General features: G+C 45.9%; 1 protein-coding gene and 1 long non-coding RNA gene across 2 annotated transcripts; one reads left to right on the forward strand and one right to left on the reverse strand.

Annotated features, from left to right (window-relative positions):
• The first annotated feature begins 327 nt into the window (after window positions 1-327).
• LOC120841262 lies at window positions 328-1,992 on the forward strand. Its single transcript, XM_040212117.1, has one exon. It carries the CDS (start codon window positions 328-330, stop codon window positions 1,990-1,992), a length of 1,665 nt encoding a protein of 554 aa, XP_040068051.1.
• A 1,777-nt stretch (window positions 1,993-3,769) lies between these two features.
• Window positions 3,770-14,116, reverse strand: LOC121836301. Its single transcript, XR_006077863.1, has 3 exons — window positions 13,998-14,116; window positions 6,767-6,920; window positions 3,770-4,069 (listed from the first exon to the last, which is right to left on the reverse strand). It is a non-coding gene; the product is annotated as an uncharacterized LOC121836301 (long non-coding RNA).
• Between the last annotated feature and the right edge of the window lie 10,444 nt (window positions 14,117-24,560).

Raw genomic sequence — 24,560 nt, forward strand, 5'->3', positions numbered from 1 at the left:
ACGCTAGAAGAAGTACTTGAAGAAACGGGCCCACTTTTCTTCCCTCAACCGGCAACCAAGCCGAACGAGATAATCTAAACCCCAGCAGTAGTAGAAGACCAACACCACTACTACTGCGACTTCACCGTCTGGGAGCTTGAAGCAGCAATTGCAAACGGCAGGACTAGAAGTCCTGCCGTTTGCAGGCCGTTTGCAGGAGAGACACTCCATTTTACTATATACGCAGATGACATCACACTCTGAACGACACAAGGCACGAAAGAGGAACAGGTCGAAACACTGCAGGCAGCACTTCACATCATAGAGAGTTTCCTAAAAGAGGTAGGCATGAAACCATCAGCAGAGAAGACTAAACTCCTCATATTTGGTAGAGAAAGAGACAACATTAACCCCACTCTAAAATTCGACGAGCTGACAATAGAAAAGAGTGACGAACACACCATCCTCGGAATCCACGTCAACACCAAACTCAATCCCGACAAATGGATCAAAAGAATGCGCGACACATGGAGACACGGCACCTCGATCATCAGAAGAATAGCGAATAAACACGGCGGAGATGGCGAGGGAATTGCCAGAACGATAGTTCAAGCGGCACTCATACCGAAAGTCATGTATGGCGGTCGCTTTTACAGATTGACACTGAATCATTGGGCCCGTCTCGAAACTCTGATGAACGACGCTAGAAGATGTATTTCGGGCCTTCCGAGACAAACAAGACTGGAAGAACTACACAAATGCGTGCCATTTCCGTCGCTGAAAGAATTGGCCTCCACGCAGGAACAAGCACAAAGAGTCAAGATGCAACACACCAAGCAAGGCAGAGAAATCGCCAAACTACTTGGTTGGAAACTCGAGAACAATACACCCATACCAGACCAACTACCACCATGGGAGAGGATCGACATAGCCCAATCGGCCCCTATACCACGAAAAATGAACAGCGACAAAAACAAAGAAAGACGGCGACACAAGGCAATGAAGCACGCCGAGGAAGTAAAAGCCATCATCCATTGTAACGACTCACATACCATTGTCTGCTACCCCGACGCATCCTTCAGTGAACGAGGAAATGCTGCTCTTGCGTGGTACGTTGAAAACACGAAAACTACTTGCACAAAACATGCACCGTACTGCAGAACAGCGCAAGAGGCTGAGATCACGGCCATTGAAGAGGCCCTGAATGCACTAGGACAAGAAGCCCAATGCGGCACGAGCATCATCATGTTCACAGACTCCCAAGACGCCATCCGTTCACTGAAGACGCATCAAGAAACGGGCAAGGCGATTCGAAATATTACGACTACGGCCATCAAGCTAAGGATGCGCGACATCCGAGCCTCGGTACGCTGGATCCCGGGTCACGAAGGGATCGAGGGCAACGAGATAGCCAACGAGGCAGCAGGAGAGTTAACTCGTTCCTTCCTCCGCTGCCTTCAATGCCACTCCGAAGCTTCTGCGCCCTCTCGAACCCATCAAAATCCACCACAAATGTCACAACCAATCGAGTCTTCAAAGTGCGAACCTGACGGCTTTTACGACCCTTTTTGGGAAATTAAAGCAGCCAGGATCGCTCTGAAGAAAAATATCGACAAGCACAAAGACGTGGCACGGGAAAGCCTTCCCAAAGGATTCCGAAGACACGAATCCGTCCTGCTAAGAAGACTCCAAGCAGGAGCTGCAATCACTCCATCAATAACAAAGAAATGGGCGGACGCTAAAAAGAAGAAGAAGAATCCGGACTTTGTACCAAAACCAGACCAGTGCAAGTACTGCCTAGAGAATCTCAGGGCAGACACTCAACACTTGGTCTGGGAATGTTCAAAGCTCGACCAAGAACGCAATGACGCCCTGGGAGCGCTCAACCATGAAGACAAACCTTCAACACTCGACGAATGGGTAAACCCGGCAGGAGACTCAGAACGACGCAGCCTCATCCTCCGATCGCTGGTCGACTTTCTGAAGACGGCCGACCTCGGCAGAGACTTGTAGCTGCCACAATTACAACCCTACGCGCTTCCATCATCGAAATAACCCCCTCCCCTCTGGCCCTACCATAGTGTAAACCGCCAGCTGAATTTCATTCTTAATAAACGTTGTCTGACCTGACCTGACCTGACCTGTAAGCGGTATGCTTGGCTTCATACTTGACACGGAAGTTATCCGTGTCAGGTATCGGTCCAGCGTATGCTGAAATTGATATGGACTAGCGTGCATCTAAAATCGAATTAGCCCACACATATAAAACGCATAGTAAAAACTCACTTTTTTCTTTATTGGTACATGCAACAGCACTCATTCTTTTTTCTCAGTCATGCAGGATTTCGTCAGCAGTGTTGCTTTCACAGGGAAAGTTGGGAAGGATGTTACGGCATATACATGAAAGAACTGTGCCCCTGGGCTTTCTCCAACAAAGCCACCTGAATGAGCTAACCCTTCAATGGTATCCTGTATATATGTATACATATATGTACCGTAAAGTTGCAAGAGAACGCTCGCCCACGAGGCGTCGCGCATCCTGTTTTTTTTGGTTAAATATCTGTAACATAAAAATTCCGAAACATCACCCACGCCCGATTTCCGTCGGACAACACGCAATGTCCGACGGGAATCGCATCAACCGCGCAATCTGCTGTACCGGCACGTCAGACAACCAAGTTTATAGCGGAGTCCCGCGTTTTTGTACGCGATCTGCGTGTGCGATCTCCATTCAATGCGAGTTGGGCCCGCGTGTACTATATTGCAACGTGAAATATGATTTTGCTGCGTTCGCGATCTGCGGTATTTGTTCCCGTAACATACGACTTTGTAGCGGACTCGTGCCTTTTTGTCCGCGATCTCCGTGTGGGATATCGGTTCCTGCGACAGGCAAGTTTGTAGCGGGTTCCCGCGTGTTTATCGGATCGTGAAACGCGAATTCGCGCTCTCCGCGATTTGAGGTATCAGCTTTCGCGTCACGTAGTTTGTAGCCGGTTTTTAATAAAGTTTTGGTGTGGCGTCCCCAACGATAGCCACCCTATGTTTTTCACCCTTTATCTCTTCATTTTGTTTGGGGTTCTTTCGGAACTTTACGGTATATGTAAGTAACGTGAATTGTGTTTGTTAAATTCATGCCTAGATCTTAAATTAAAAAAAAAAACGGTGGGCCCCTGATTAAGAGATTGGTTGGACGTCGTTTTAATATTTATTTTCCCCAACCAGACAGACTTCTGCTAATGTTTACATTCAAACGTTAAGCCTCCACCCCTCAGAGGTGCTTTCATTTTTTTAATCCTTTAAGTACTACAGGGCGCTTACAACTCTTGATCACCACTACCTGTGGTTAATTACAAGTAAATGGGATGGGAGCAACACCCGTGGCCCAACTTATATAAGTTAACTTAATGACTTTGATTGCCCTAACTACTACTGTCATTAGTTTTCTTCCTGCGGAAATTAGCTAGCTAACGTAATATTCCAAGAGATTCCCCACCCCCAAAAGATAACCCGCCCGTAATTTTGATATGATTTGTAATTTTCTCAAAAATACAGATAGCCCACATCCAGTAATTGCAGGGCCCTGGCCAGCGGTGACATTGGCAAAAATCTTGTTACTTAACCACGGCAGGAGATAGACGAACGTTGCTGACTGATGACAGTCGTCTTCGGTTTATCTACCCTCCCTGTGATTGCAAGTTTCGCAGGTCACAAAATCTAAAACTAGCATATTTTAAAACTTTTTTTGATCGCACATAGAAAGCGAGTCTACGCCTTATTTTCACCCGGTTTATTTTCAATTTTAGGTCGACAATCTCTCGGGATATTACGGTACTGTCTTTTCAAATGAATCAAAAGAAAAAACCTCACCAAAAAACACCTGTTCTAAAAAAATATAAGCCTTTAAAAGCTTAATTTTCATTAGGAGACCCGAAGGGCACAGGAGGTGTCAGGGGCACCTGTGGGCACTTTTCAGCCTTTCAAGGTCGATTGTTCTCGCTTAAGAAGTTCGAAAGATGACAGCGGGCTTTGCCGATCCGGTCGTCATCGGGAACAGTGGTCTTGCGCTTCTTCACATGGTGAGATAAGCCATCTACGAAAATAGAAGGGACAATTTCATCAAACACAGGAAATTCTAAATCTTTTGGAATTATAATTTTAACAATTGTCTCAAAAGCACAGAACGGTTTTTTCACTGAATAAAAGAAGGGGAACAAAATACAAAAATAATGTCTAAAGAGACCAGGGTTGTCCATGGAGGCTTGTAAAAATTATCATGAGCTTCATTATTAGTTTAGTGATTATTTTCTGGATACAAGGTTGAGGGCTCTAAGCGACATGAAAAATCTGCATTATATTGAATGCATTATGGGCAGGCCTTCATTTCCAGATAAACCCCGATATTTTTTTTTTTTTTGTAATTTTCGAAACCCGAATGGGTTTTATGGAAGTCGGGTTAATCCCAACTTTCTTCTGAAAGCCCGCCTAGCTTGGAGGTGAAAACCAGTTAAACGAATGAAATTTATTATACATTGCGGAAACATTTCAGAAGCACCTTATGGTCCCCCCAAAAAAAGAAAAAAAAGAAACAAGGAACCTAATTATGGTCATACTTGAGCATCTGCTTTTCTTGCGTCAAGATTTGCGAGCGATGAAGTAAATAAATAGAGTTTGAAAACTGGAGACAACGAAATCGGCCCCTAGTTGACGCGCCCCAAGGAGTGAGACAACCGTCCTAACATTGGAGGGGCCGCATAATGTATAGAAAAATCCTTATTTTTGCTTGAATTCGTCATTACATTTCGCTCATAACTTCTAAAACAATGTGAATTTTGCGGGAAAAATATTTTCTTCGTGTTACTATTTTGCCCGAGATAAGCCTCGTCGCAAGTTTCAGACCAATCAAAACATTGTTGGAGAGGCCGTGTAAAGAGATACTGAAGCGAAATGTTTATTTCCCAAAAAGGCCGTAGGACCGTTCACAGGAGAGCTGCAAACCCCAAGACATCAATTTTACAACAACATCTTGAACGAATGGCTTTACTTTTGAAAAAGAAAGATGCAATTGAGCGAGGCTGGCAGGCTGTCCGACGTCATGTCACAAAGCTCCTCCGAAGCTTGCCTGGGGACGGAAGACAAGGCCAAGGAGCACGGTAACGTGATGTCAGCTTAGCTTAATTGCGTTTTACTTTTGCCAAAAATACAGCCATCCGTTCGACATATGGATCTATATTGTTATAAATGTTGTGCCTTAGGGTTTGTAGCTTCTAATTGAGCGCTCCCACTGTCTTCTTAGCTGAAATTCAGATTTCTGTTCAGTATTCCTTTCAGCACACTACATAAGGTGCTCTTTCATTATTGGGAACACAGTGCTGCCCTTTTTTCCTGAATCACTCTCTTGGCGGCTCTGAGAAAGTAAATATGTCGGCCAATAGACAGAGCCGCGAGAGTTCACAATCAGCTGAGTTTGTGAGATTTAAAAAAAGGGTAATTTCTTTGGCAGCCATCCTGCAAAGACTGAGGTATATTCTGTACAAGACTTGATTTTCGAGAGGACCTAAATTTCGTGAATCACCTACAATTCGCAAAAATTGGTCCCGCGAACAATTCCGGTAAAATGTAAACACATTGGAATCTGTATTGAGATCCCACCGCGTCGCGACATTTAGAACCCGCGAATTATTCCAAACCCCAACTTTGACCTAAATCACGAAATCTTGAGTTCGCAAAAAATACGTCGTTTATAGTATACCCTCAGAGATGATGTCTGAAAATAATATTTGAATATTTTATTACCATTTTATTCACAAAAAAAAAAACTTTTTAAATGAAGAAAATAAAGAGTGGAAAGTGTTTCTTTTTTAATGCGAAAGCATTAACAGTCCCATAAAGTGGAGCCGGCGTTGTTTCAAACCGTGAAAAACGCCGAAAAAATTCCCTCCGCAGAGCGGCTTTTAAAACGGCTGCGGCACGGGCAGCGCCCCGGATTATTCTGAATAACACAAGCGCACAGAGCAGTGCTGCCACGCGCCGCCGCAGCAGCGCACAGCTACCGCTCCCCAGAACCAGGCCGGCCGGTGTCTGCAGAGGGCCAGCCGAGCAGCCTGTGTGGATGGGTTGGAACAAAAAGCCCTAACAATGGCACGTGATCCCCCATCGCTGGTGGTAGCTAGGACGAATCCCCAATCAGGTTGTGCTAATCTATCTACACTAAGAAGAAAGCTGCAATGTCACCATTGCAACATTGTTATTCACTCTCATTCTTCACCTTTCTTCGCAGTCATCTTTTGTCTCTTCATAACATGAAAACAATAAGCCAACTAAAATATTAAAGCAATCCCTTCCCCATATACCGCTAAAACAAGACAAATGCAGACCATACTTTGTGTCACTTTAGCCTGTAATATTGTTGACCGTTCCTGCTAAAAAGCGCGAGCTAAATGCTTTAGATCACGTGCCAGCAGCTCAACAAGTGCTCGTGCAGCGGCTGCTCCAGTCAAGGCTACCCGCTCGCGCTTACACAGCCTCTGCAGTTAGTTCATGCTGAGGCAAGACAAAGTATATTGCCATTTACACATCCAACGTGGCAAAACATGTCAGCATGTCAGCATGTCAACATGTCAGCTCCGAGTGGTCTATAAAACCAATATAATGATCGATGCCAAACCTGCCAATTGCTGCATAGTTTGGAGCTGGGAGGGGACATGCAGCAAGGCACGCACCTTTGATTGCATGCACTTTGGCTAGTGTGATGGGCTTTCTTTTCACGGCGCCATACTTTAGGTTGTACCTGGAGGACTGGCCCTCACACTCCTGTTGACCAGGTCCTCGTCCTTGTAGGGGCACCGGGTCAACAAGATTCAGCACTGAAAGTCAGACTTGGCTTTTTCCATGGCCCAGTTGAACTTTTCTTCGGGTAGAGAAACCCCACCTCCGAGGTAACGCTGCAAGTGTAAACATAATCTTACATAAACAGGTGCTCAAGCAAGCTTTAATACAGGTATAGTGCCTGGACGTATTCCCCCACTGGTGTGATTACCATCCTCTTCTTCTCATGCATTAGGAGTGGCCCCATAGTGGCAACAAAGGCTGTTACAGAACCGGAATTGTCATGCTGTCGAATGTTGAGATCCTGACAGTTGGTCTTCAAACTTCTGGTGAATAAGTCAAGCAGGTACAAGTGCCGCTGTCGTCATGGCATCCTAACTTCTGACCGTGAAGTGACTGTGGACTGTCGACGCACCAAAAAGAATGGTGCGGTAAGCACACCAGATGGAGACATATCCAGGCACCGTAATACAAGGCACTTTCAGAGGTCCTGCCAACCCAAAATGATTTGTTGGCCTGTAGACCATCAAATCAATACATGGCTCCTCATAACAGCTTTAAAGAGAAACTCCGCTTCATTTTTAGTTTTCAAAAAGCAATGCAGACATCTTTCGTATCACGTCGGATATCCCCACATCAAATATTGCGACGTAGTTCCGTCTAAATTATTAAACTGTCAGGCAAACTTTGCAACTCACCAAGTTGCCGAAATTGGCTGACTCGAGCGGGCAATTAAGGCGCAACCGACAGTGCAGTCAAGGCCACGGCGTGAGCGAAGCCATCATAGAGCTAAACGTCGGCATCATTGCCCCCTTGTGCTTCTTTTTACTTCAACGGGCAAGCGTAACGGATGACGTAAGCATAGTTTTCTCGCGGCACTCTGCGCTGTCCGCGTCATGGGCGTAACGCGCATGCGCTGCGCGCTTCTTTGGTGGTGGTCCCGCTGTGGACTCGTTGTTACCACCGTCTCCCGCGTCACAACGCAATCGTCGACTCACCGTTCGTGATTATTGCATCTCGGAGTTTCATCGACACTACGAACACTATGTGTGCAGACTGATGCAGCAGTTGTGCAGACGTCGTCGAATGTCGTAGACACCCCAACGTGGTCAAGAGTGTGGCTCAGGCAACACTTGCGCCTGGCACAGGCCTGCCCCAATCCTGCCCGTCGTTGCGTACGGGATTACGTGACATTTTTTGCAACGTGATAGCAATCTTCTTGGCGGCCCGAGGCCAATGTTGCCGGACGGAGCCGAAGTTTCGGTTTTAATTTGCGCTCGTTTTAAAATTAAATTAAAATATATATCCCATTTTTCGCAAAGCAAATGAGATTATGGCTTTTTAATGCGAAATTGAGCTAATGCGAAATTTAATACGGAATTGAGCGGAGTTTGCCTTGGGATATATATTTTTAAATCTAATTTTAACACAAGCAGAAATCAAAACCCAAACTTCGGCTCCGTCCGGCAACATCAGCCTCGGGCCGCCAAGAACGTTGCTATAACGTGGTACAAGATGTCACGTGAATCTCAACGCAACGACGGGCGAGATTGGTGCAGGCGTGAGACAGGTTCAACTGTCCTCTCCAAAACACTAAGGTTCACACGAGCACCGAGTTTTGTTAAATTTATTGACTGACTTAGTGATTTTCGTAAAGGCAGTAATTTTATAACAGGAACTATGCCTATTTTTAATATTAAAAATTTACTCAAAAAAAATTTAAAACTGGTTGAATGTCTGCTCATTTGGCCAAACACATTTAATAACCATATACTGCATTAAGTTTTTATATGGACCAAAATTTATTCTGTGCAGGTATAGACATTTCTTTTAATTGTTTTAATTATATGGAAATGGGAGATTTAAGGGTGTCTAGCAAATTATCATTCTTGAATTCCCTTACTTTTCCGGGTTTTCCCCGACAATTAAAGCAGAAATTCCATGACCTCTGTAGAGGTGGTTAATTATATAAGACCATTACAACACAAGGCATTGAGCATTGTGAGGATCATTTTGCACGGGCTTAATTCAACTTGCATATTCCGAAATATTCGGGTTAGTTCAGTTAGGATTAAATGGGCACTTTCTCGCCGCCGACGTCGTCAGTGAAGAGGCCACTTCCGTAAACACTATGAAAGCATGACGCTCAACCACACTAGTCAATAACCGAATGGCAGCATGTCCTACAGATGCACAGTTTCGGAAACTTTCGGATACTTTCGGCTTGGATTGGATTGGGGTCTGCGGCTTTTCCATTTCTTACTATATCTAGTACAAGTAGGGGTGTCGCGAACCGGCCAAGGTTCGAGTTCAACCAGGTTCGACTTTTTTGAGCTTTTAGTGAAAAATTCGACGAACTTTGTATTGAGGTTCGACTGGTGTGTTTTTGCGAAGGCTTTCAAAAATCCAAAAACTTAAAATGTGTAAAAAAAAAAAAAGAACTTTCTTTAGGAACAAACTACCAGCCAGGAGGAACGTCAGGAGTCGGCAAAACATACTAATTAGCCAGCTAATTAATTAAAGCTTGTTAAATAACTTTTTAAGTAGTGTAAATAGACATATGGTTCCAATTAGTAAGTTGCTGAGCGTTATCGAAAACCCCTAAATCAGTCATGTTCAGAAAGACTTTGAGCGCGTGAGAAGAGCAGTAGCGCACTAATGTTACAACTTTTGGAGCAGGTACAAGGCTAGCGGTTGCGGTAAGGCACCCGCGCTATTTTCCCCCCTCTTATCTAGCCCCAGCCTTGTACCTGCTTCACCAGTGGTAACTTTAGTGGGCTACTACTCTTCACACGCGATCAAAGTCTTTCTGCAAATGTCTGATCTAGTGGTTTTCGATAACGCTGAGCAACTTTCTAATTGGAGCTATATGCCTATTTTCACTAATTAAAAAGTTAATTAACAAGTTTTAACTATTTAGCTGGTTCATTAGTTTGTTTTTCGCAATTCCTGACGTCCGCCGTGGCTAGTAGTTTGTGCCCGAAGACAGTTTCTTTTTTTTTTTTTGTTGAAACGCCCTAATTTTTTATGATTTTTGAAATTCTCTTTCTATATATATATATAACTACTACTCGCGACGAAAAAAAGGCTTGTGGCATTTTGGTCCTTGACCAGGGGCCCATTTAGGAAAATTATTAAACTCCGGGATAATTAAGTTGTTAATTATTTTTGCCTAATTAACTTTTTAATAATGTGTATAAGGGCATGGTTTAAATTAGAAAATTGCTCAGCATCACTGAAAAACACTAAATCAACAAATTGCAGAACGATAGAAGGCACGCGAAGCATTTTACGACTTTCTGAGAAACCGCACAAATTCGACCGGTTTTTAAGTTAAGGCCCCGGCGGCACAGCGCCCCATGGAGAGATAGTTCAACCAGACTCTGCTGCGTCGCGCGATGACAGCGCAGCAGAGGTTGGTTGCGGTGATTGATTCATTGACTATGTTTTTAATTCTTGAATAGTTAAAACGATAGCTACTGGCTTGTGGGTGTGAGCCTCTAACGAAATGGCTATACCAACCCTGCAACGCGAAACAAAGCCAGTATCAAAGAACAAAGTTTGCCCAGCAAGGCACTCTTGATCGGGGTGATGAGCTAGCTGGGCTCCGCTTCTGAGTGAACTGGGCACTGCTAGCACCATTGGCACGTTTGCTGGTATTTCTGTCAGCGGGAGCACGGGCTGAGCGTGCACGGGCGAGCAGCAGAAAGGAGGAAATTAAGAGCATTGGATGAGCACCACTGCCACGAGCCAGTTCTCTGGTCACACGGATGAGTGCCGCCATCTAGTGTTTGAACTAATGGCTTGCTCAAGATGGCCGCCGTGGAACCGCCGCCTTAAGTCAAACCTGTTTATATCGAAATCGCAAAAAAAAAAAGTCTGCCAGTTCGATATATCGGCTAATTTTATATAAAAGCTTTAGTGAATTTGACGTAAAACAAGCACGCCACATTTAGAAAAATTGGTTACTCTTGAAGTAGCGTCTCTACGTCATGAGGGACGCTCTCCACGGCTATTTAGTGGCCGCTGTGTTTTTCAAAGTCTCATCGGCTCACCCTCACCCCACTTCCTTCGCAAACGATAATTCATTTCTTCTTCTGCGCGGCTTACGCGGTTGACAAAAAGAAAAAAAAAAAAGAAAAAAAGCCAGCTTTCTTTGCTAGCTGGCTTCCCCCCAACGTATGGTCTCGTTGGGGGAAAGCCAGCTAGAAGAGCAAAACGGCGCTCTTGGCAGTTTGATCTATTCGGAGATGCTGCAATCTTCGCTCAATGTAACCGCATTTCTTGCTATGCATTGTTATTGCAGCTAATGGTCTCTTCAGAAATAGTTCGATACAAGGTATAGTTTGAATTATTGGGGTTTGACTGTAGCCCTAAATAGAAAATACACATCACAATCACATGTTAATTTGTTGCAATAGTGAACTTATTAAGGTGCAACTGAGAACAATTACCAAGGACCCTATTGATATATCAACCCAAAATAAGTGAGCCAAAAAATTTGCCGCCTTAATTCTGACTACCTTCTAAATGTCAACTCTGTGTGGAAATTGGCACAGCTAGCCTGCTCTGGGCTCACCCAAAACTGACAGTGCTTTCGTCGAAACAATCAAAGGTCTATTTGATTGTTTCAAGCAATCTCTGATTGAATGACTTCATTCTGTGCATGTGAGTCTGCAGGGGGTGGGGGGGTTGATCATGTGTTTTAAATTTGACAGTTGACTGGACCAACGAGCACACAGCTTCTACGGCCCAGTCAGCGTAGGGGCGAATGGAGTAATGGCCACGCGAAATCAACGGTACCTCGCGGCTAGGACACAAAACTCTCAGGGTAGGTGCACAAACGTGTCAGGGTGGGTTTATTCGACAGTCGACAAAAGGTAAGCAAATATTCACAGCACCTTGCGGTCTAAGCGGAAAGCCGCGAAAGTAGATTCGAGAACGCCTCACGGAAATTGCCAATAACTCTGGCCCAGCTCCAGGTTGACCACATAATATGGTGACAGAGGTGATCTATCCAACATTTCAAGAACATTAGTGTTCACTGAATATAATGAATCAGGCCACATACGTTTCTACGTATGCACATAAATTCATAAATATGTTGCTTTATTGTTTCCTTGCCTTATTTGAAATTTCGTTTCGAAATTGCCATTTAACCTGCATCATGCCAATGCATGTGAATTCGTCAGTTTACTTTCTCAGGATTACCCAGCTATTTTTTCTACCTTATTGTTTGCCTAAAGACAGTTATTTTTTATGTTATTATGAACACAAAATTAACAATGAATATAAATGATGATCGCCTCTGCCTACTTGCTTTATTTGATCTTCCTAAAATAAACAACAGGGCTTTATAACACCCTTCGGAACTGACGGCAGAACAAGGTCTGTCATGACATCTGTAAAGTTTAAACATGACCGGGGGAAACTTGAGCACACTGCCGCATGGTTGAAGCATTGCTCACAGAAAGACGGAAAAGAATTGTCTTATGGAGCCTGTCACCGTACTTTCGAGCTGAGCTAGAAGTGACTTAAGCATTAAAAAAGCGTGTAATCAGTCAAATTGTCGACAATGAGAAGTTCTTTTACGCCCCTGCAATGAAGGACCCAGAAAAATTAAGATTTAAACCTTAATATAAGTCGAACCCCATTTGCCTTTGCGCAAACATATCGTAGAAGCCTCAAAAGCGGTTTGGTGCAGGTGATAGTTTGCAGTCTGGAGATGTGTTCTCAACCAGTGAAAGTGTTCTTTTTTGCAAAGCACGAAACATTGGTGTAACATGTTTCTTTAAGAACTACTGCTTCTTGACATCAGGTACAACCGCGGCCGCCAAGAGCTGAAACAACAGGTATGTCTTTTGGCGCTATCAGCACCGCCTGGCACATAGCTCCATAAACACTGGCGCCGACGCAGAGACAAACCACCTCCTGCGCTCGTGCCACAGCGCCCTTCCGGCTGTCTGGTAGCGCGACGGCGGGTGTGGTATTGAGTGCGAAGCCAACAAGGTCACACTTGTCATTATCCCTAAATATGAATCGAGAGCTGCGTGTGAGCCACTTATTGCAAACAAATTTTTGCACAAATCGACGCTCTGCGCAAAAGTACTGCAGAGCTTGTTTTGACTAAATTTTGCAAACGGTTTCATGTATAACTTTTGCCATTCGAGATAACCAAGCATCGCGCTGTGGAGCCAAGGTCTACTTCATTCCCTCAATCTCAACACCTGCCTGTTGTCATATGGGATGACCAATATACCGGCTGCCATGCACCACTGCTGTGTTATGCCTGTTAAAGCATTCCCCAGCTAAATTTTTCATTCACAATGCAGCGGCAGAAACGCCGATTCTAAGGGCACATTGGTGAACGCTCCAGAAAGGCTTAATCATGCAGTTGCTTGCGGAAGAAAGTTAGATTCACCCAAATAAAAATCAAGCTGGTAAATAACAATTTAATTTTTCTTTTCACTGGCAAAAAAAGAGAGGCGAATTTTCTAAAAATTTGACTTTCACAGTGTCTATAGACGTTCGCTCCATGGTGCACTTATCGTAACGGGGATTGGAACGGCGTAACGAGCGCAGCAGTAAATCTGTATCGGCCCCACCGTGCACAAGTGTTTGCCAAGTGATACGACAAACAGCACTAAGAGCCCGAGCACAAGGTGTTATGGCGTTTCGGCTCATATTCGGCGTTCCTCTGTAACCACAGTCTATTTCTGCTCGGTGGAGAAAACTGATAAGTGCAGCTGTATACAAAGCTACGCCTGTGACGATAGCCCAAGCGATCTTCAGTAAACAGAGGTCAAAAAAGACTAATTAAATTTCTGCATGTTGACAACAAGCAAGACAAAGTTAGAAACAATTGAAAACCATTTAACTGAGTTAGTAAGGACTGTTGAGTATGTGCAAACAGCACTTTACTCTTTAATCATTAGGGCGATTCCTTGTAGGTGTTAAGTATTGTAACACTCTGTGCAGACGTCCGTGATTGAGACATTTTTCCGTCAGTCTTGTCATTATTATGATGAGTGGTGTCTTTCTTCATATAGAAGCAACCTTTTTTCCATATACTTCATTTTGTATTTTCCGAATAAAGATACCATGCTCTCAAATTATGCACCATGAAGTCATAATGATGGCTACAAATAAATGGCAGAGTTTGGCATGTTTGGGAGCAAAATAAAACAACTTACTGCACACGGATGTCAGCTTTTCAGGAGTAAGTACCCTCTTCGGTTGGGTAGTTTTAAAGATGGCAGCGGGCTTTAGCAATCCATTTGTCATCGAGGACAGCGGTCTTCCCGTTCTTCACGTAATGAGATAAGCCAGCTGCAAAAAAAAAAAAGAAGAGACAATCATCAAACACAGAAAATTCTAAATCTTTTTCGAATTATATTTTAACAAGACTGTCTCAAAAGTGCAGAACAAATGTTTTTTTTTTCACTGAGTAAAATAAGGCGAACAAAAAAAGAACATCTAAAGATAGCAGGGTATTCATGGGGGAATCTAAAAAAAAATTGTTTTATTATTAGTCTACCCTATTGGAAAAACGTACAAGAAACAAACCTGCTGCTTGTACAGTTCTGGTATGACACCACCGTAATTTCTTTGTGTTACGCATGCAACTAGTTTGGTTTGGCGTTCTGCATAACTGGAGATACCGGCACCGCTATGGCTCCGGGTCTGTCTATACTGGCAGCCACTTTGCTTGCCGATATGATTCGGTGTGGCTGGTATGATTTTGCGTCCGATGACGTAGGCGACTGCCGTCGTTCCAACAAAAACGCTTATACCACGGGACCACCGGTATAACCAAATCATACATGCAGAAAGACGACCGCCATCTTCCAAAAAAAACGTCCATCGTTCACCACCGCTATCGTTACATACACCATACATGTCGAAAAAGAACATAAGCCACGTTTACACGAATGCGACTTAGTCGTATTGAATCCAGTTGCCGCATTCAATATGCGGTCATGTAAACGGCTTAATGCGCAAAGCGCATCGCATTTTGGAACGGGGAGGATTATCGGAAGGCGCTCGCTGCGGGAGCGAGTGAACAGCTGAGAACATGGCGGCGGCCAACCTCGTCGGCGGCGCGGAGAGCGGTCCCGCAATTTTTTTCCCGAGAACGCAAGCTTTTATTGCGATCATAAGTAAGCGGAATATAGCGGAGCTGCTCGGTGAGGGCGGCCCCGTCCAAACCTTTGCGAAGTACGACTTGCGCGTCCGAAGGGGTCACAAAGGCTTCGGTGCAAGCACGAATGACACCGAGAGCTCCGAGCACTGTAGAGCACTGCGAGGTAGCGCAGAACGAGCAGCTCCTACCTCGGTGCAGTTCCTGGCTCCGCAAGAGCCTCTCGGACTCGGGGTCCGGTTGGTCTGGTCGCGATCGGCGAGGTCTAGCGCGGCGAAACGCGGAGGCTTCCTCAAAGCGTGCACACACACGTCGCCTCTCGTTCAGAGTGAACCGGCGGCCCGGCCTGGAGTCCTTAACGCCTTCCGTCTCCCAACTTCTTCCACAGCACCGAAGACAGCGGGCACGATCTTTACGTTCACTGAATGCGTCGAAAGGACTCCACGTGCGATGCACCGGAAAACGTGGTGCGGCTGGTGCCGGAACGGAACTGCATAACTTCGAGCTTTGAGTCAACGTGCACGGCAACAAACCGATCGTGACACCAAGCCACGGATACCTCATCGCCGGTCGACAGCGGCAAACGGCCCGTTGCTCGTATCGTGGGCCGTGACTCGTACTCGGCCAACTTGGCGTCTTTTCGTGGCCCCTCGCGTCGTCGCAGCCAGCCACAAACCCGACAAACCCACCAGCCCGAAACCGTAGCGACCGTAGCCTGCGTTGGAGAAAAGCGAAACCGAAACTTAAAGCTTCCGCCCAGTGGTTTCCGCTGCCGCGGGTTTTCTAGCTTCGCGGCTTCCACTTCCGGTCGTCGCGGAGATGGCGAAGATAGAGCGGTGTGGGGTTCGTTGGCTCGTTTACGGTTACGGGACAGATGTTTTGCGGTCCGTTTCTACTGCGTCTCTGGCTCTCAACTGGACGGCACCTCTCATAGTTCAACCAGGCGTGGTCAGCCTGCGTCAGGCCGGCTCGACTCGTCCGATCGCCGGACCGCAGGCGACTTCCAAGTACGGCCGTTAGGCCTAGGATCCGTGAAACGGTAAGCGAATCTCGTCCCGTTTTCGTTCTACTTTTAAATTACGTTAGGTGCGCTACAGTATAAGCATGCGTGCCAAGTGTTCGTGACAATTTTGAACTAGAATAATTGTGCTTTATTGCGGTCATTTGCCGAAAATGTAAATCGAGCAATGAACGAGGAGCCATGCTTGAAAACGGTGTATGTACGATGTTAACTTCTACCTGGGCGGCTAAGAAAAAAAAAAAAGACTGGTTACGGTTGGAAGCGAGGCTGGTCCCAATGCAATGGTAAGCACTTAGAGCGCCTTTTTGAACGGCATGTTAGCAATATAGCGATCAACGAGACGAGCGACGGCGGGAAGCTACGAGAGCCGGCGCCGAGCGCCGAAGATTTCTCACTCTCGCTGCTTGCGCCGCTCGGTTCTTGGGCTTCTAGAAAACGTCGCTCATCGCCTCGGTCGCTCGCACTAATCGCTTTCATAATGTGTGTCTCGTCGCGCGGCTGACTGCCGTGTTTATTCAATATAAATCGACCTTTTTTTTTTTTTTTTTTTTTTTTTCGGAAATTGTGACTAAAGAATTTCGACACCTACATTCGCGACCAAATTTTGCGACCCTACCGGAGGCATGAAGCTACCCTATTGGAAAAACGTACAAGAAACAAACCTGCTGCTTGTACAGTTCGGGTATGACACCACCATACTTTCTTGTTATTATGTATGCAGCTAGTTTGGTTCGGCTTTCTGCATAACTGGAGATACCGGCACCGCTATGGCTCCGGGTCTGTCTATACTGGCAGCCAGTTTGCTTGCCGATATGATTCGGTGTGCTGGTATGATTTTGCGGCCGATGACGTAGGCGACCGCATCTTTCCAACAAAAAACGCTTATACCACACCACCACCGTTATATCCAAATCATACATGCAGAAAGACGACCGCCATCTTCCAACATAACGTCCATCGTTTACCACCGGTATCGTTACATACACCATACATGTCGAAAAAGAACATAAGCCGCGTTTACATGAATGCGACTTAGTCGTATTGAATTTAGTTGCCGCATTCCATATGCGGTCATGTAAACGGCATAATGCGCAAAGCGCATCGCATTAAAGTCGCTAGACAGAGGTGGATCGAGATGTCGAGTGCGCATTCATTCAGCCCATGTAAACGGAGATCGGATCGCATTTTGGAACGGGGAGGATTATCGGAAGGCGCTCGCTGCGGGAGCGAGTGAACAGCTGAGAACATGGAGGCGGCCAATCTCGTCGGCGGCGCGGAGAGCGGTCCCGCAATTTTTTTCCCGAGAACAAACGCAAGCTTTTATTGTGATCATAACTACCCTATTGGAAAAACGTACAAGAAACAAACCTGCTGCTTGTACAGTCCTGGTATGACACCACCATAATTTATTGTTATTATACATGCAGCTAGTTTGGTTTTGCGTTCTCCATAACTGGAGATACCGGCACCGCTATGGCTCCGGGTCTGTCTATACTGGCAGCCGGTTTGCTCGCCGATATGACTCGGTATGGCTGGTATGATTTTGCGTCCGATGACGTAGGCGACCGCCATCTTTCCAACGAAACGCCTATACCACAAGACCACCGGTATAACTAAACCATACATGCAGAAAGACGACCGCCATCTTCCAACAAAAAACGTCCATCGTTTACCACCGGTATCGTTACATACATCATACATGTCGAAAAATAACATAAGCCGCGTTTGCATGAATGCGACTTAGTCGCATTGAATCCAGTTGCCGCATTCAATATGCGGTCATGTAAACGGCATAATGCGCAAAGCGCATCGCATTAAAGTCGCTAGACAGAGGTGGATCGAGATGGCGAGTGCGCATTCATTCAGCCCATGTAAACGAAGATCGCATCGCATTTTGGAACGGGGAGGATTATCGGAAGGCGCTCGCTGCGGGAGCGAGTGAACAGCTGAGAACATGGTGGCGGCCAACCTCGTCGGCGGCGCGGAGAGCGGTCCCGCAATTTTTTTCCCGAGAACAAACGCAAGCTTTTATTGCGATCATAAGTAAGCGGAATTTAGCGGAGCTGCTCGGTGAGGGCGGCGCCGTCCAAACCTTTGCGAAGTACGACTTGCGCGTCCGAAGGGGTCACAAAGGCTTCGGTGCAAGCACGCATGACACCGAGAGCTCCGATCACTGTAGAGCACTGCATGGTTGCGCAGAACGAGCAGCTCCTACCTCGCTGCCGTTCCTGGCTGCGCAAGAGCCTCTCGGACTCGGGGTCTGGTCGCGATCGGCGAGGTCTGGCGCGGCGAAACGTGGAGGCTTCCTCAAAGCGTGCACACACACGTCGCCTCTCGTTCAGAGTGGACCGGCGGCCCGGACTGGAGTCCTAAACGCCTTGGTTTTGATGCTTCTTCCGTCTCCCAACTTCTTCCACAGCACCGAAGACAGCGGGCGCGATCTTTACGTTCACTGAATGCGTCGAAAGGCCTCCACGTGCGATGCACCGGAAAACGTGGTGCGGCTGGTGCCGGAACGGAACTGACGGAACTGCATAACTTCGAGCTTTGAGTCAACGTGCACGGCAACAAACCGATCGTGACACTAAGCCGCGGATACCGCATCGCCGGTCGACAGGGGCAAATGGCCCGTTGCTCGTATCGTGGGCCGTGACTCGTACTCGGCCAACTCGGCGTCTTTTCGTGGCCCCTCGCGTCGTCGCAACCAGCCGCAAACATACCAGCCCGCGACCGTGGCCGATGTCGGAGAAAAGCGAAACCGAAACGTAAAGCTTCCGCCCAGTGGCTTCCGCTGCCGCGCCTTTTCTAACTTCCCGGCCAGTCCCGGTTTACACGCTTCCGGTCGTCGTGGAGATGGCGACGCAGCCAGACGTAGCGGTTTTGGCGCTGGCTCCTTCTGCGTTTTACGGGACAGATGTTTTACGGTCCGTTTCTACTGCGTCTCTGGCTCTCAACTCGACGACGCCTCTCATGGTTCAACCAGGCGTGGTCAGCCGGGGTCAGCACAGCTACCGGCTCAACTCGTCCGATCGCCGGACCGCAGGCGACTTCCGATTTCGGCCGTTAGGCCTAGGATCCGAAGGACTCTGTTTCCGTGCAGCGGTAAGCGAATCTCGTCCCGTTTTCGTTCTACTTTTAAATTACGTTAGGTGCGCTACAGTGTAAGCATGCGTGCCAAGTGTTCGTGACAATTTTGAACTAGAATAATTGTGCTTCATTGCGGTTTGTCATTTACGAAAAAGTAAATCGAGCAATGAACGAGGAGCCATGCTTGAAAACGATGTATGTACTACGATGTTAACTTCTACCTGAGCGGCTTAAAAAAAAGTCAAGACTGGTTACGGTTGGATGCGAGGCTGGTCCCAATGCAATGGTAACCACTTAGAGCACCTTTCTGAACAGCATGTAAGCAATATAGCGATCAACGAGACGAGCGACGACGAGAAGCTACGAGTGCCGGCGCCGAGCGACGAAGATTTCTCACTCTCGCTGCTTGCGCCGCTCGGTTCCTGGGCTTCTAGAAAACGTCGCTCATCACCTTGATCGCTCGCACCAATCGCTTTCATAATGTGTGTCTCGTCGCGCAGCTGACTACCGTGTTTATTCAAATATATGTCGACCTTTTTTTTTTCTTTTCTTTTATTTTTTTTTTTTTTTCGGAAATCGTGACTAAAGAATTTCGACCTACATTCGCGACCAAATTTTGCGACCGTACCGGAGGCATGGAGCTATCGAGTCACCGAGCCGGCGTTGCCGTAGAGCTGCGCCGCTTCTTGTTTCCAAAAGCTTTTGTTAAACAACCGAAAACAACAGCGGTGGCCGATGCCGCTATCGCGCGCACCTCTTGGGGCATTGGATTTCGCCATCGCACCTCTAGCGTTCCCCTTGCTGGGCAATGGGGAAGGAGAGGAACGCGATGCGCCATGCACTTTGTCCTCCATCCTCGCAAACGCGCACAAAAAAAGAAGAAAAAAAAAGATGTTACTTTTGTTAGTTGCTTGAGGCGTCTCGGCTCGCGTGTTGCTCATGGCGACACGGCGGCTTTGTTTGCGTCTTTGTAGTTTGTCTTTCGTCGCTTCGCACCTTCTTTCGTTTCTTGTCGTCATTTTACAACGGTGTCAGTGAAGTATTGTGGCGGATTTGCGAGAATGTCTACCAAGCTGTGAAGTGATGTAAATAAAGGTTTCTTTCTTTTGCCCAAAATTTCCCCTGTTCTTAAAAATAAAAAAAAAAGTCGACCTATATTTGAATTTTTTTTTTTTTTTTTATTCTCGGTGGGTCCAACAAATAGAGTTCGACCTATTTTCGAGTAAATACGGTAACTTTAATTTTTATTTTGGGTTACGTCGGACGTAACTCGAATGCTTGACAGTTACGTTGGGCGTAACTTTAATTTTTATTTCGGGTTCCGTCGGACGTAACGTTAGACACTGCGTTACACTTAAGAAAAATAGGGGCTGATGGTTCATCATATAAACCAACCATTTGTGTTTAAATAAAGCGAGTCACTGGCCTAAAAAAAATACTGCTGTCCTATAGGAATGTAGCGCTTCAGATAAATTTGTTAATTTTTGCTTTTAGTCTCTGCCCCACCAGATACAACATCTGGCCTAAAGCAGTGTTCCGGATCTCCTTCCAAGACCTCAGGCGGGTCGTCATTCAATCCAGGAGGCGGCGGCGTCTCATGGGCGTGTTGCTGGTGCTTCTTACTGGATGGTGCTACCGAGGGAAAAGTGGTCGTGCTTGGGAAAGGCAAGTATGGCCGCCGTAAGTATAGATATTGTTTTTACCTTTGCTCGGACCCACCTTTAAGAAATGCACAGTTCGCATGTGTGCATCTCTCAATGCTTCTACAGTCGGCTGTTAATATTTGGAGTGCTCCAACTCTGTCAGCGCTAGTTTCTCTAGATTATGCAAATGGGATGCAACACTAAACCACATATGCTGTCGCAACAAACAGTGCTCTGCTGAAGCACGCACTGTGGAATCTACTCTGGCTTTATAATGCAGCACAAAATAGTTGACGCCAAGTATAGCTACTTTTGTGACTCCGTTTTACCAAAAGCTCTGCCGAAATAAACTTGCCACCTTATAGGTAGTGCAAAAGAACCTCGCGTGCCTAACCTGGAGAAGGGCATTTTTTTCATAGGTCAATTTTTTCTTAAACCAATACCTTCAGCCTCCTTGAAATGTTAACATCATGTGACACTCAGAAGAACAGTAAACCCCTTAATGTTGGCGAACCTTTACTTTTCGCGGCCTTTAATTTTGCGGAATTCAGTGACTGCGATTATGTCCTCTGTGACCGATTCGAGAAGAAATAGGGGCCACCAAGATAAGGGGGTTTTACTGTCCATGGAGGAGAGAGGAAGTCACCTTTGTTTGTATGCAAGAGTAAAACCAACAACAACAATCATGGTGCCGACACTTTGTGAGCCTATCTGTGTCTATTGAATGATATCAATTTTGTTTTTGTTCGTTAAAAATTGTTGCCTGTCCACTGTGGGATGTCGTCTTCAACACGAGCAGTGGTTTTCCTCTGAAGCAGGCAGCATGGACGCGTGCCGCAGCACAACATAGTTTATTTGCAGGTGGTACCGCAGTTTGAAGGATGGTTCGCACAATATGGGGGAATCGCAATTCAATGTTCTACCTCGGGCGTAGACAAGATTTGCTCATTCTAAATCATTTTGTCTACAAATCGGGAACTTGCAACGAATGTACCCGCATGGTTGGAAGGGCCAGACAAGCCTTGCGAGCGCTTCGTTTTCTAGCCTCTCAGTCCTGAACCTACTCACGCACCACATGTGTAGATGTTCCGGTACGTGGGAGCACTTATTTGGAAAATGGTGAATGGCAACTGTTGTTATCTTTAAGGTGGACTGCATATTTGCAGTACTTTTCCTCACTTAAAAATATGTCTTACTAAAAATATGTAGTATAGCCGATGACAAAAAGAGAATGGCTGGGCGTCCTCCAGCACATGCTTGTGCTTTTCACCCCGCTTTAGACAGATGTGCTCGCTCCAGGCTCATCAGGCGCTGAAACGTCATCGAAGGTAGCAGACGGGCTGGAGGTCGAACAACGGAGACTTCTCCCTGCCCTTCTGATGGTGTCAGTGAGCATGTACTTCTATACTCTAACTTAGCTTAACCTGCACAGAGCTGAGTAGAATAGGCTTGGCAAGTGCCCTTATTGCATATGCATTTGTACAGCTGAGGCACTTTCTAAATCAAGAACATTGTGTACCTTACCTTCAAAAACACATCATTTTGGGGGTGCAAAAGGAATTCTAAGGCATATTTTTGTTTGTATTGTCCTATTACGCATCGACTCCTTCAACTTAATGCGGAGTCGACCCAGCCTCTTGAAAAATTTAATGCTTGCCAGGTAATTGTTTTGCATTTAGTTGATATATCAGTATTCAGTTAGGTATCCCAAGTCATTAGTCATTGAGGTGGAGTCTCTCTGTAAGTCACTCATGTTTAACAGTCATAGAAATGCTTGTCAAATAATGGCACTGTCGAGGACATGTATTCAGCTCGAACAATCGCTGGGCACAAGCTGGTCGTGTGGTTACAGGCAGCAAACATCCCGGTTGGAACGTCCTATTTCGCAATGTAGCTGCAGACTAAATGAGGGCCCCACTCATAAACGTCTATGCTTTTAGTCTCTTTAAGCTGGACCACTTTTGAAACTACAAGCCTTTGCAGCAAAAACAGCATGACGCATGATTATAAGCTCGACGTACCATGGCGTCCAACTAGAAGGTCACATGGCTTGCTTTGTGCACTGAATTTGCAAGGATGGCTTGAAGCTTCTGTCGTGGTTAACTTTAAGCTGAGATAGTTTAAAATAATGCTCTCAGTTTTTAGTGTTGCCCGGCATGGTTAACAAGTTGGTGATATAGCGCTGCATTGAAAAGTCTGTGCAATCATGACTGTATCACCTTATGAATGCAAGCTACCTATTAAACTCTTCGTTTTTCAGAGAAATGAAATGCACTTTGCTTCCAATTGCACCCGCTTCTGTAACTTCATGGTATGAAGCACCTTATGGCTGCAAGCTCTGACCGATCTTGTTCTGTGGTCTGCGCAGGCCCATATGAGGGAGTCACTCCGAGAGCCTCACCAGAGTTTCCTGCCCGTGGTCGTTCTAAATGTTTTTGTTGTAGGTATGCATCCTTTCTGTCTTTCCCTTAATTGTACTCAAACGTCTTCTTTTCATTGTCGCCGATTTGCCTCAAAATTGGTCAAGCACACAAATGCACGCTGTACAACTGTATTGTACATATTTTTTCCAAGGTAACTTTTCTTTGCCAAAGTTAGATTTTTTTATGAAGGTTAGTCTTTTTTGTTTTTATTTTCAAATTTATGTGAGTTTCCATGGGCAACACTAAAACGTTATGCCAGAAGCAAGGACAAGTTCACTGCTCTAATTTGTTCTCAACTGATTGCAAGAAATTTCGTTAATGTCGTGAAACCTCCTTCCAGCGCTTGCTTTGCAGCATAAAAAAAATTATGCATAGGACATACTCTGTTTCTTAAACTGCTTGCTCATTCTGCAGGTCTGCCTGCCATAGATGTCCTGCTACTGGAGAGCAGGCGAATTCAATTGCTGGTTTTGCCATTGCTTTTTTTTTTTTTAGACGTTGTCTTAGTAGTTCTTGTAAATTTGGAGATTTTCCTAAAAAGCAAGCCGGGAAGAATATTTAGTTTAGTTAGGAAGCTGAAAATAATGATTTAGTACCCCTTTGTCACTAAAATAGATACTGTGTGCCGCTGTTAGTGTCAAGCCGAGATCCACGCTTTTTTGGCATTTTGCTCAGAGTGGTACCCATTCTTATTCGTTAGCCTCTTGGTGTGCCAACTAAACTCTTTGTATACAGACACCTGCCCTCTGCTGGTACACTCTACCCTCATGTTCAGCGAGTGTATGAACCAGAGTTGTATCCACAGTCGACACTCGCTGAGCACGAGGGTAGGAAAATCTTTCCATTGCAGCAGAGCCATATATGGGGAGAGTCTGGCAGTCTATGATTTCGCTGCCGTAACGTCTCCCTTCCGAGTGAGCTGATCAGCCCGCGGCACAGAGCAAGAGGCGTGAGCGCATGCGCGTGAACTCTAGGCTGCTCCCAGCTGAGCGGGGAGGGCCGCCATTTTCATTCATTCGCCCGGCATGGGATCGATATTCAAATTTCGGTTCTTTCCTTTTATTTGGCAGGCTCTGGCAATAAAATGATATAGTGTTATTCCTCGGTGGCTTAAAAACCTAAAGAAAGAAGTTCCTCCATGTTTGAACGCACTTTTATTTAGGCAAAAAAATAAATAAGCCCGTAGCAGACGACACGTAGCCTCAACAGTGCTCCGTGCAGACAGCGTTGCGTCAAAATGGTGGTCGTCTCCTCTTTGTTTCTCTGCTGCCTTCTCTCTCCCTCCTTCGGCGTTCTCCTCCCTTTCCTCCTCTCCGGCGCCTTCGTTGCCACACCCGCTGGCTAAACTCTCCCACTATACGGCTTTGCATTGCAGTAGTAGTTTTATTTGTAGTCTTTACAGTTGAATGTGAATATTTGACAGAAGTCTCAGGTTGGGGCGA

This window comes from Ixodes scapularis, unplaced genomic scaffold (genome assembly GCF_016920785.2).
Source record: "Ixodes scapularis isolate PalLabHiFi unplaced genomic scaffold, ASM1692078v2 PGA_scaffold24__2_contigs__length_7659602, whole genome shotgun sequence".
NCBI classification, from domain to species: domain Eukaryota; kingdom Metazoa; phylum Arthropoda; class Arachnida; order Ixodida; family Ixodidae; genus Ixodes; species Ixodes scapularis.

Coding starts and splice junctions, on each gene's coding strand:
- LOC120841262 (XM_040212117.1), top strand. CDS start 328: ATGAAACCATCAGCAGAGAAGACTAAACTCCTCATATTTGGTAGAGAA.